Genomic DNA, 12,372 nt, shown 5'->3' with positions numbered 1-12,372 from the left:
ACCCTTCTTCAGAATTCTGAAGAAGGGTCTAGGCCCGAAACGTCAGCCTTCCTGCTCCTCTGATGCTGCTTGGCCTGCTGTGTTCATCCAGCTCTACACCTCGTTATCTCAAATTCTCCATCATCTGCAGTTCCTACTATCTCTGGCAGGAAGTAAAGTGCTTTTACATGGAATGCCATAGAATCTTACAGCATGGAAACAGGGTATAGGCCCAACTGATCAATTAAAGTACTTACACTATATATAAACTCCTTGCACCCTCTCTTATCTAACCCTGCAAACTCAAATCCCTAAAGCTAAAGCAAAACACTGCAGATGCCGGAAATAAAACAGAAAGTATTGGACAAACTTAGTAGGTCCGGCAGCATCTGTAGAGAGAGAAACTGAGTTAATGTTTCAACTTTGACAAGACTCTCCTTCAGAACCCTGTAGACAAAATATGCCTTTGACAAAATGTATTTCCTTAGTAATACCTTCTGATAAGCTCAGTCCTCTATTCCTATCTTCCTTTTATGCTTACCCACCTTTCCCTAAAAGTGCTTCTGTAACTTGCCCCATCTACTTTTTGTGTTAGAAAATGTACACTCTGGAAAGAGACCTCATATTGTATCAATGAAAATGACAAAGTATAAGGTTCAGAGGACTACATGGTTACCTCTTACTGAGACAGCACAGACAAAATGGGCCTTCTCTGTTTCTATGATTTCAATGAAGAATTTATTAAGAAAGTTAATAAATCCAAAGATAAACTTGACCCAATTTGAATCTATGGCAACATACATGTACAAATGCTGTCATCCTGATTTGGTTAAAACTCTAGCCTTTATTGAGCTTATTTACCAAATGCTCTTTTATTGGGATAGTCTTAAGTGATCTGTTTCTAATCAGCCAATTTCCAAACGTGAGATAAATAACAAGCATGCGAAGAGAACCTTAGCAAGATTTGAAGTCCCCAGGACCAGTACAATGACTCAGCTGCCACCATTGGATGCAGTTCAAAGACTATGAATTTACATTACTGAGAAATTCAAGATGACACAGATAATACTGTACCATGCAGACAATTAACATGAGCTGTTCAGTGACCACTTTATCTGTGATATTGAGTGATTAGTGTGCCAATCTACTGTGAAAGGCTTTGTAACTGAACCAAAACTGGTTTCCACTCCACCTGACAGATGTTCACTTTCCAGCAGGGTTTATGAGCCATACAATTGGCCTGAAGTAACCCTTGGCATCACAGGAAGATATTCAGCCCTTATTTTTTTTTGTTCTGCACTGAGTTTTGTTAAACACAAGACAGGCTTAGATATGCATCCTGAAACTTCATTGTTCAGTATGAAACTACTGTCATATTTGATCAGAGCTAGATTCTGTCTTCAGCGTTAAGTTTTACATAATTAGAATCATAGAACATTTGTAACACAGAAGGAGACTATTCAGCCTATCAGGCCTGTGCTAGTTAGCTCTATACAAGCTACTCAGCTGGACCCACTCCACCACATTTTCACCATAGCCCTGCAATTTGTTTCTCTTCAGATAATTGTCAGTTCTTTCTGAAAGCCTTGATTGAATCTGCCATCTGCACAGTCTCAGGTAGTGTATTCCAGATCCTAACCACTTGCTGTTTTTTAAAAGGTTTCTCCTCATGCCATTTTTGATTCTTTTGCCAATCGCATTAAATTGGTCTCATCCTGTTTTCGACTTCCCACCAGCAGAGAAGTTTCCACATGATTTCATTGGATCCAGTTTTATAAAGCTCCTTGCTGCCATACTTGGTCAATTGCGCTCTTGATGTTAAGGTCAGTCACTCTCACCTCAGAAATTCAGATCCTTTGTCCATGTCTGGACTAAGCTTATAATGAGGTCAGGAGCTGAGTAGCCCTGGCAAAGCCCAAACTGGGTGTCAGTGAGTCGGATTTTGCTAAACAAATGCTGTGTTATTGCACTCATGATGACTCCCTTCCATCACTTTACTGATGATCGAGAGCATACTGATGGGACGGTAATTGACTGGGTTGGACTTGTCCTGCTTTTTGTGTACAGGACATATCTGGGCAATCTTCAATATGGTTAGGAAGATGCCAGTGTTGTAGCTGTACTGGAACAGCCTGGCTGTGGGTTTCGGTAGGTTCTGGAGCAAAAGTCTTCAATAATATTGCAAAATGTTGTCTGACCCCTTGGCCTTGGCTGTATCTAGTACCATGAGCCATTTCTTGATATCATGTAGAATGAATCAAATTGGCTGAAGGCTGGGATCAATGATGCAGGTAACTGCTGGAGGAAGCCGAGATGGATTATCCACTTGGCACTGCTGACTGAAGATTATTGTGAATGCTTCAGCCTTGTCTTTTATGCTGATATGTTGGTTTTGCCTATTATGAGAATGGGGCAGTTTGTAGAGACATCTCCTCCAGTGAGTTGTTTAATTGTTCACTGTCATTTATGATTGGATGTGAAAGGACTGCAGAGCTTAAATCTGATCTGTAAGTTGTGGAATTGCTTAGTTCTGGCTATCACTTGCTGCTCATGCTGTTTCATAGCATCACCAGGTTGACCACTTTGTTTTTAGGTGTGTGGTGTCAAACCCTACAGGGTTTCCTGTGGTTTCTATTACTGAATTACTAGCACATGACTCTTCACAACTATCCATTATCACAGTTTGATTGATTGCATTTGAAAGTTTCACCTGGGACAATTAATGAATTCTAGAGCTTGTCATCATGAGACGTTGTTCAATCGAGTGAAAAATTTGTTCTTATGACATTAAGTAATAGAAGGAATACAAATATAATCATTAGACATAGATGAAGCAAATTATTTTTCAATATAAGAGAAGCTGTAATACACATATAGAATTTTATTCAATGGAACTTTATTTTATCTCATCTCTGCATGGATGTACCCATGCAGCATACTAGATGAGTTGGTGTAGTAGGTGTAAGGGCAAACAATATTGGATGAGGACCTGAGTTAGCATAGCGGCTTATAAAAAGTCACGGAAGTGAGTACAGGGCTGCAAGTTTGAAATAAAGAGTATGGAAGATATTTTTGGAAGATCCAATTCAAGAGCTAACTATATGGTAAATGGAAAAGCCCTGGGGAAAATTGATGCACAGAGAGATCTGGCTGTTCAGGTCCATTGTACCCTGAAGGTGGCAACGCAGGTGGATAGAGTGGTCAAGATGGCATACGGCATGCTTTCATTCATCGGACGGGGTATTGAGTACAAGAGTTGGCAGGTCATGTGACAGTTGTATAGGACTTTGGTTCGACCACATTTGGAGTGCTGCGTACAGTTCTGGTCGCCACATTACCAAAAGGATGTGGATGCTTTGGAGAGGGTGCAGAGGAGGTTCACCAGGATGTTGCCTGGTATGGAGGGCACTAGCTATGAAGAGAGGTTGAGTAGATTAGGATTACTTACATTAGAAAGACGGAGGTTGAGGGGGGACCTGATTGAGGTCTACAAAATCATGAGAGGTATAGACAGGGTGGATAGCAAGAAGCTTTTTCCCAGAGTGGGGGACTCAATTACTAGGGGTCACAATTTCAAGGTGAGAGGGAAAGTTTAAGGGAGATATGCGTGGAAAGTTCTTTATGCAGAGGGTGGTGGGTGCCTGGAACACCTTGCCAGCGGAGGTGGTAGAGGCGGGCATGATAGCGTCATTTAAGATGTATCTAGACAGATACATGAATGGGCAGGGAGCAGAGGGATACAGATCCTTGGAAAATAGGTGACAGGTTTAGATAGAGAATCTGAATCGGTGCAGGCTTGGAGGTCCAAACGGCCTGTTCCTGTGCTGTAATTTTCTTTGTTCTTTGTTCTTTGTTCTATGATCATTGTGCTGAGAACAGGGGCCTGGTTTGTCATGGAGGACATGAGGTCTCATATGGGGGTGTTTACAAGATATGAAGTGACATAGGTTGACTTGAATGGGGAATATGTGGGCTGGTGAGAGGCTTGAGAAATGAGGGTTATAGGGTTGTTTCATATTTTAATTTTTTTGATACTACAGTTCATTGCACAGTGGCAACCCTTCTGTCGACATCCTCCATTCTACTTAAATCATTATTCTACTTTAATTACTCTACTTAAATTATGTAAATATGTTCATATACCTTTGTTCTTCACACATAGCAATCTTGAAACCTGGACATTAGTAACATCAAACCACGTCAGGCCACAACTGCCATAATTCAGCATGCAAATGTTCGAGCGGTTCATTTCTGTGCAGTGCAGGGTTTTGCTATTTGATGACTTTTGTATATATATTGGCAAAGAGTTAATGTCCTACACAGTTTGTTGACCACAGTTTGGTCGGATGGTGGCTTATCTGAACACAGTGGTTGCATTGCCTCGGATCTTCCAGCCATTAGCGTCAATTGCTAGAGAATGGTAGGCAATGAACATCAGATTTTCTAACTCCTTGCCCAGTGTATGAAAGACACTGAAGTGGAAAGTCTCACTCGTACTGCTTAAAGACATGCCAAAAAACAAAATGGAAAATAGCTGAGTTGCAAATTAGGTGTAGCTGAACACATACATGGATTTTCCAGTATTAAATTTTTCAAACCTAATGCTTTTCACTCAAGCACTTTTGTATGAAGTGGAGAGGAAATAAATTTGTACATACCTGTCATATGGAATTCTATTAACTAAATAAGTAACTTGTTACTGCTGGCATATTTCTCATTTACAAGTGCTAATTGATTACAAACGAAATCTAAATGTTTACCATTGAAATGTGCTGAAATGTGATCAGCATGCCCTTTGCTATTTTATACATTTATTCTTTTGAAGCCAGTGAATAGAGGTGACTCGAATAACCTTTAGTGGTTCTAATTGTTTTGATAACTAAAAGGTAATCTTTTACTAGCATCAAAAAGGAATCACATCCACCTGAATTAATCTCCAAAAACTTTGTAAAAATCATATGGCTCCTAAGATACATCAGAAGTCTGCACTTAATACAATGTTTCAATATTTCATTTATTTATTTACTTGGGGATATTTTGATGCTTATTAAGCAGAAGGTGTCCAGGATCACAGTATTTTCCTATTTGCTACCTGCTGTGTAAGAACTGAAAATATTCAGGGTAGATGGAACACATCATTTCTGTCAATGACAACCAGGTGTAGAGCTGGATGAACACAGCAGGCCAAGCAGCATCATAGGAGCAGAAAGGCTGACGTTTCGGGCCTAGACCCTTCATCAGAAAAGGGGGATTGGAAGGGGGGGTTCTGAAATAAATAGGGAGAGAGTGGGAGGCGGATAGAAGATGGATAGCGGAGAGGATAGGTGGAGAGGAAACAAACAGGTCGAAGAGGCGGGAATGGAGCCAGTAAAGGTGAGTGTAGGTGGGGAGTTAGGGAGGGGATAGGTCAGTCCAGGGAGGACGGACAGGTCAAGGGGGCAGGATGAGGTTGGTCGGTAGGAGATGGAGGTGCGGCTTGAGGTGGGAGGAGGGGATAGGTGGGAGGAAGAACAGGTTAGGGAGGTAGGGACGAGCTGGACTGGTTTTGGGATGCGGTAGGGGGAGGGGAGATTTTGAAGCTTGTGAAATCCACATTGATACCATTGGGCTGCAGGGTTCCCAAGCGGAATATGAGTTGCTGTTCCTACAACCTTCGGGTGGCATCGTTGTGGCACTGCAGGAGGCCCAGGATGGACATGTCGTCTGAGGAATGGGAGGGGGAGTTGAAATGGTTCGCGACTGGGAGGTGCAGTTGTTTATTGCGAACCGAGTGTAGGTGTTCTGCAAAGCAGTCCCCGAGCCTCCGCTTGGTTTCCCCGATGTAGAGGAGGCCACAACGGGTACAGCGGATGCAGTATACCACATTGGCAGATGTGCAGGTGAACATCTGCTTGATGTGGAAAGTCTTCTTGGGGCCTGGGATGGGAGTGAGGGAGGAGATATGGGGGCAGATGTAGCACTTCCTGCGGTTGCAGGGAAAAGTGCCGGGTGTGGTGGGGCTGGAGGGGAGTGTGGAGCAGTCAAGGGAGTCACGGAGAGAGTGGTCCCTCCAGAAAGCAGATAAGGGTGGGGAGGGAAAGATGTCTTTGGTGGTGGGGTCGGATTGCAGATGGCAGAAGTGTCGGAGGATGATGCGTTGGATCCGGAGGTTGGTGGGGTGGTACATGAGGACGAGGGGGATTCTTTTTTGGTTCTTATTGCGTGGACGGGGTGTGAGGGATGAGTTGCAGGAGATGTGGGAGACACGGTTGAGGGCGTTCTCGACCACTGAGGGGGGGAAGTTACGGTCCTTGAAAAATGAGGACAACTGAGATGTACGGGAGTGGAATGCCTCATCCTGGGAGCAGATGCGGCGGAGGCGATTTATTTCAGAACCCCCTTCCCCTCCCCCTTTTCTGATGAAGGGTCTAGGCCCGAAACGTCAGCCTTTCTGCTCCTATGATGCTGCTTGGCCTGCTGTGTTCATCCAGCCCTGCACCTTGTTGTAAAGGGAAGGAATGGTTTGCTTTAGAAGGAGAAAAAAAGGGGAAATTAAAAACAAATACTTTTAAATCTCCAACAATTAATATTCGAAGGAATGAGACCTCACACATGTAGTAGATAACATTCATTACTAGACAGTTTGGGTAGGAGTAATTGGAACTTATCACTTAATTAAAAGGGTACACAGGCCAAAATAAGCACAACTTAACTTTCCGAAGGAAGTTTTGAGCACAGCTACAGCAGTTTCCTGCCATTCAGTATATGACAAGATTGAGACGAACTGCAAGAGTTTGTTACGGAAAGAGGAGCACTGGAAAAGTACATCACGAGCAGTAACATTTGTATACATGAGTTTAATTACAGATCTTCTGCCGACTTCCATTTCCCCCAACACCGACTGTTTTTGTACATTTTGCATTTCAATTAAGAAAAGCTCCATTAGCCCTATTAGTGTTCTGTGCAGCTGGACAATCTCACTAGAGCATTGGGATCAATGTCAATGTTTCTGCATCAACAGTCTACAAGACTCCATGTGACCCCTTTAGCCATGGGGGACTGGGTCAGAACTGGCCAAAATCGAGCAACTGAGAACGGTAATTTCATGCCATTTGTCTAGAATGGTTCTGGGCCCAGGATGCCAAGCTGAAAAAACATCTGCTGCTCATTCCCTGTGTATCAACTTTTTAATAAACAGACAAACATATGAGTTAGGAGAAGAGTAGGCCATTCAGCCCTTTGAACCTGGACTGCCATTCAATAGGATCGTGGCTGATCTAATTACTTCATATTCCCATCTACTTCTGAGAACCTTTGAGCCTCTTGCTTATCAATAATCTATCCACCTCTACCTTAAAATATTCAAAAGACTCTACTTCCTCAGCCTTTTGAGAAAGGTGGCTCCACGGAGTAGAGAAAAAAGTCCTCATCTCTGTCTTAAATGAGCAGCCCTATCTTCTTAAACAGTGACAGCTGCTGTATAGTACAACTGGATTTCCTGCAGCTTTGCTGTCAGTGTATTAAAGATTACAAGGATAGATTCCACTTTCCCACCTCCACTCTATCCCATCCCAGTAGTCTTCAGTGGTCCAACAGCTTGGAGGGAGGCCTGACCTGTTTTGGTGGCATTGGCTAATAATGTGCCCAGTCGAACCAAAAGAAGCAGTGGTCCATATTGCCAAAGTGGCACCCTTATCCAAGAAGAGAGGCGTGTAAAAGCATGTAGTTATAGGTCACGTAGGCTAACGTCTATTGTTGGAAAAATGCTGGAATCAAATATTAAAGAAGTAATAGCAGTAACATTTGGAAAATCATAATCTAATTGAGCAGAGTCAGCATGGCTTCCTGAAAAGGAAATGGTGTTCAACTAATTTATTAGAGTTTTTCGAGGAAGTCTCAACAAGAGTGGATAAAGGGGGAAACTATAGCTATGTTGTGTTTGGAATACCAGAAAGTGTTCAACAAGGTACCTCACAAAGGGTTAAGTCTTAAGAGCCCAGGGTGTTGGAGGTAGTATAATGGCATGAATAGAAAATTAAGTCATGGGCAGGAAACAGCGAGTGGGAATAAAGGGCTGTTTTTCATGTTGGCAACTTGTAACCAGTGGGGTTCCAAAGGGATCAGTGCAGGGACCACAACTGTTTACAAAATATGTAATAATTTGGAGGAAGGAAGCAAAAGTACTGTTGCCAAATTTGTGGACAACATGAAAATAGATGAAAAGGCAAGTGCAAGATCGATACAGACAGATGACAGAGAGAGCTTTATAGGTTAAGTCAATGGGCAAAAAGTTGGCAAATGGACCATTATGTGGGAAAATGTGAAGCTGTTCATTTTGGAAGAGAGAACAAAAGAAGAGCATTATTTAAATGGAGAAAAACTGCAGAAAGCTGCAACACAAAAGGACTTGGGAGTATTTGTGCACAAAACACAGAAACCCAGCACAGAGGTGGAACAGGTAATCAGGAAGGTGCATCACATCTGGAGTACTGTGACCAGTTGTGGTCCCTTTATTTAAGGAATGATATCATTTCATTGGAGGCAGTTCAGAGGAGTTTCACTCAGATGATCCCTGGTATGGAGGAATTGTCTAATGAGCAAAGACGACACAAGGTGTGAATCCACTCGCTGGAGTTTAGAAGAATGAGAAGTGATTTCATTGAAACAAAAAGGATTCTTAAAGTCTTTGATAGCGTAAATGCTGAGAGGATATTTCCCCTCATGGAAGAGTCAAGGACCAGAGGACATAGTCTCAGAATAAAGGAGCACCAATTTAAGACTGAGATAAGGAAGAATTTCTTCTCTCAGAGGGTTGAGACTCTTTGGAACTCCTTGCCACATAGAGCTGTGGAGACAGAGTCCATGTGTATATTTAAGGCTGAGATAGATAAGTTGGGGAATCAGAGGTTATGGGGAAAAGGCAGGAAAGTGGATGTGAGAAACCAAAACCGAAAGGACTGCGGATGCTGTAAATCAGAAACAAACACAGTAATTGCTGGAAAAGCTCAACAGGTCCAGCAACATCTGTGAAAAGAAATCAGAGTTAACCCCTTTGAAACATTAACTCTGATTTCTCTTCATATGCTGCCAAACCTGCTGAGCTTTTCTAGCAATTTCTATGTTTGTTTTTGGATGTGAGGAATGTCACCAGATCTGCCATGATCCTGTTGAATAGCAGAGCACATTCGACGGGCCAAATGACTAGCTCTTGTTCTTATTTCTAATGGTCTAATTGTCTAATGGACCAGGGCAGGCCCCAATTGCTAGTGAAGCACAGGAACCAAAGCAATGGCAGCAGATGCCCAGAGGATCACATGGAGCATTGAAGAGCACTCCAAGCTCCAACAACACAGGTTCTAACCATAAGACATTGCTTTGGCTAGACAGTGAACTGATGCTTGTCAGAATACATACTTTTGTTTTTACACATGGGAAGACTGCAATGGAGCAGTTAGGACATAGCTATGTGTCGAGCTCAGAAAGCTGGATAAAGGATGGAAATATTGGGGGGAGCAGGTCATAGGAAGAATAATGGAAGTAGCAGAGAGCCAAGCCGCATTGTGCATATGGTGGGGTGTTGGCTGAAACACCATAACACCTTTCATTTATAAGGGACAGAAATGATCTTATTTCCAAGGATGGGCTGGGAAGATGCATACAATCACACATTCCTCTGGTTTCTTTCAGACTCGAGGTGGAAATAGAACAACTAGAGAGTGAAGAATCCCAAATCGCTGCCAAAGAGCAATTCCTTCGGGAAAAGCTACGGGAAGCTGAGAAATCTATCGAGGACTTGCAGAAGGTAGATATCAAGGCAGCAGAGCATTATTTACTGGATAGTTTAGACACACATTTGGCAGCTGAAAATTTGAGTTGGAACCAAGTCACCTTTCAAGCGGAAAGTAGAAAATCTCCTTAAAAAGCAAGAAGATAGCGGTTCACTATCTACTGTAAAATATATACATGACCATTCATGTTTAAAGGGCCTATATACATGACCATTCATGTTTAAAGGGCCTATATACATGATCATTCATGTTTAAAGGACCTATATACATGACCATTCATGTTTAAAAGGCATGGATAATTGGTTGTAAGTTACCTAGAAAGTCTTGACTTTTCACAGATGGTGCATTATTAACCCCCAGTATGACTCCAATCATTTTCCTGAACCATTCCTGGAACCCAATGATAATATAGTTTTAATTCCAGCAATACAGAGAAAAACTAATATGACAAATTAAAATGGGAATGAAATGAAGAGTGATTATCCCAACAGGAAAGAAGGAATAACTTGTTCATCATGTGAACATAGGAATAGGAGTAGGCCAGTCAGCCCTGTGAGCTTGTTCCACCATTCAACGAGATCATGGCTAATCATAGCCTAACTCCATATTCCTGCCTTTGGCCCATATTCCTTAATACCTTTGCTTAAGAAAGATTTATCTATCTCAGATTTAAAATTAACAACTGATCTAGCATCCAGTGCCATTTGTGGAAGGGAGTTCTAGATGTCTACCAACCTTTCGTGTGTAGAAGTTCTTCCTCACATCTCTCCTGAATAGTTTGGCCTTAATGTTTCGACATGTTCTAGTTCTTGAATCCCCAACCAGTGAAAATAGTTTATCTTTATCTACTCTGTTTATTCCTATTAATATCAAGACTTCAATCAGATAACCCCTTAATCTTCTAAATTCTAGAGAAAATGGGTCTAATTTGCACAATCTCTTTATAATCATAGAACAGAATAAAATAGAATCCCTACAGTATGGAAGCAGGCCATTCAGCCCATTGAGTCACATTGACCCTGCAGAGAGCACACTCCCACCCTATCCCTGTAATCGTTCATTTTCCATGGTTAATTCACCCAGCCTATATATCCCAGGACACTATGGGGCAATTTAGCATGGCCAATCCACCTAACCTGCATATCTTTGGACTGTGGGAGGAAACCCACACAGACTCAGGGAGAATGTGCATACTCCACACAGTCACCTAAGGGTGGAATCGAACCTGGGTACCTGGCGCTGTGAGATAGCAGTGCTAATCACTGAGGTACCGTGCCACTTTTGATTTGATTTATCATTGTCACATATACTGAGATATAGTGAAAAGTATTGTTTTGCATGCTAACACCGGTGGCACGGTGTCTCAGTGGTTAGCACTACTGCCTCACAGTGCCAGCAACCTGGGTTCGATTCCACCCTCGGGCCACTGTCTGTGTGGAGTTTGCACATTCTCCCCGTGTCTGCATGGGTTTGCTCTGAGTACTTTGGTTTCCTCTCACGGTCCAAAGATGTGCAGGTTAGGTAAATTGGCCATGCTAAATTTCCCATCGTGTTCAGGGATGTCTAGATTAGGTGGCTTATAGGGGAATGGGTCTGGGTGGGATTCTCTGAAGTTCGGTGTGGACTTGTTGGTTCAAAGGGCATGTTTCCACACTGTAGGGATTCTATGAAATCATACCTTACATAAGTACATCAGGGTAAGAGAACAGAATATAGAGTTACAGCTACAGAAGAGGTGCAGAGAAAGATCAAGTATCACTCTTGTAAACTAAGTTGTACTCCCTCCAAAGTCAATGTATTCTTCCCAAGGTATGGTGCCCAGATCTGCTCACAGTATTCCAAGTGAGGCCTCACCAGGGTTTTATATAACTTCAGAATAATCTCTGCATTTTTATACTCCAGTCCTTTATATATAAAGACCAGCATGTCATTGGCTTCCTTGATATTTTCTGCACCTGTTTGTGGCATTTTAAAAATCTATGCACCTGATAACCCCAAGTATCTTTCGATGTCCATTGTATTTAGCTTCATATCATCAAGAAAGTACCCTGATTTATCAGTTTTCAGCCTAAAATAGATAATCTCACACTTGCCTGCATTGAACTCCATCTGTCACAGTTTTTGCTATTCACATAGTCTATCCATAGCCTTTTATACATTTAAGCTATCATCTACATGGTCTACAATGCCATCAAACTTTGTATCATCAGAAAATTTAGATATGTGACCATCTGTGTTATTATCCAAGTTGTTAACAAATAATATGAATAATTGAGGCCCCAACACAGATCCATGGGGAACACCATTGGTCACAGATATTTTCTAACCAACCTGCTCAGAGAGATGTTATTACACATCTCTGGAGGTAGTGGCAGTCAAACCCAGGCCTCCTTGCTCAGAGGTAGGGGCATTACCACAGGGCCACAAGAACCACTGGTCACATCCTGTCAATTTTATTACCTACTCATTATCCTTGCTTTCTACCTCCCGTCACTCAACCAGTATTTTGCAAGCATTTCCGAGAGCTTTCACCTTATTTACTAGTCTGTTGTGTGGAATTTTACCAAATGCCTTACCAAACTCCATAGAAACAACATCCATAGCCATTCTGCTGTATTTTAAATAC

At 42.2% G+C, this 12,372-nt stretch overlaps 1 protein-coding gene across 2 annotated transcripts in view; it reads left to right on the top strand.

The window, feature by feature from the left end:
- palm2akap2 (palm2 and akap2 fusion) overlaps window positions 1-12,372 on the top strand; it is a 157,449-nt gene that overhangs the window by 97,172 nt on the left and 47,905 nt on the right. For both annotated transcript variants that reach the window (XM_048592658.1, XM_020533326.2), the window contains exon 4: window positions 9,646-9,760. In XM_048592658.1, coding sequence (XP_048448615.1) covers window positions 9,646-9,760 — 115 coding nt within the window. The remainder of the gene's footprint in view (window positions 1-9,645; window positions 9,761-12,372) is intronic.

The sequence above is a fragment of the Rhincodon typus genome, chromosome 3 (genome assembly GCF_021869965.1).
Source record: "Rhincodon typus isolate 14 chromosome 3, sRhiTyp1.1, whole genome shotgun sequence".
Taxonomy (NCBI): domain Eukaryota; kingdom Metazoa; phylum Chordata; class Chondrichthyes; order Orectolobiformes; family Rhincodontidae; genus Rhincodon; species Rhincodon typus.
Note: the sequence above shows the minus strand (reverse complement) of the source record. Positions and strands in the feature narration are given on the sequence as shown.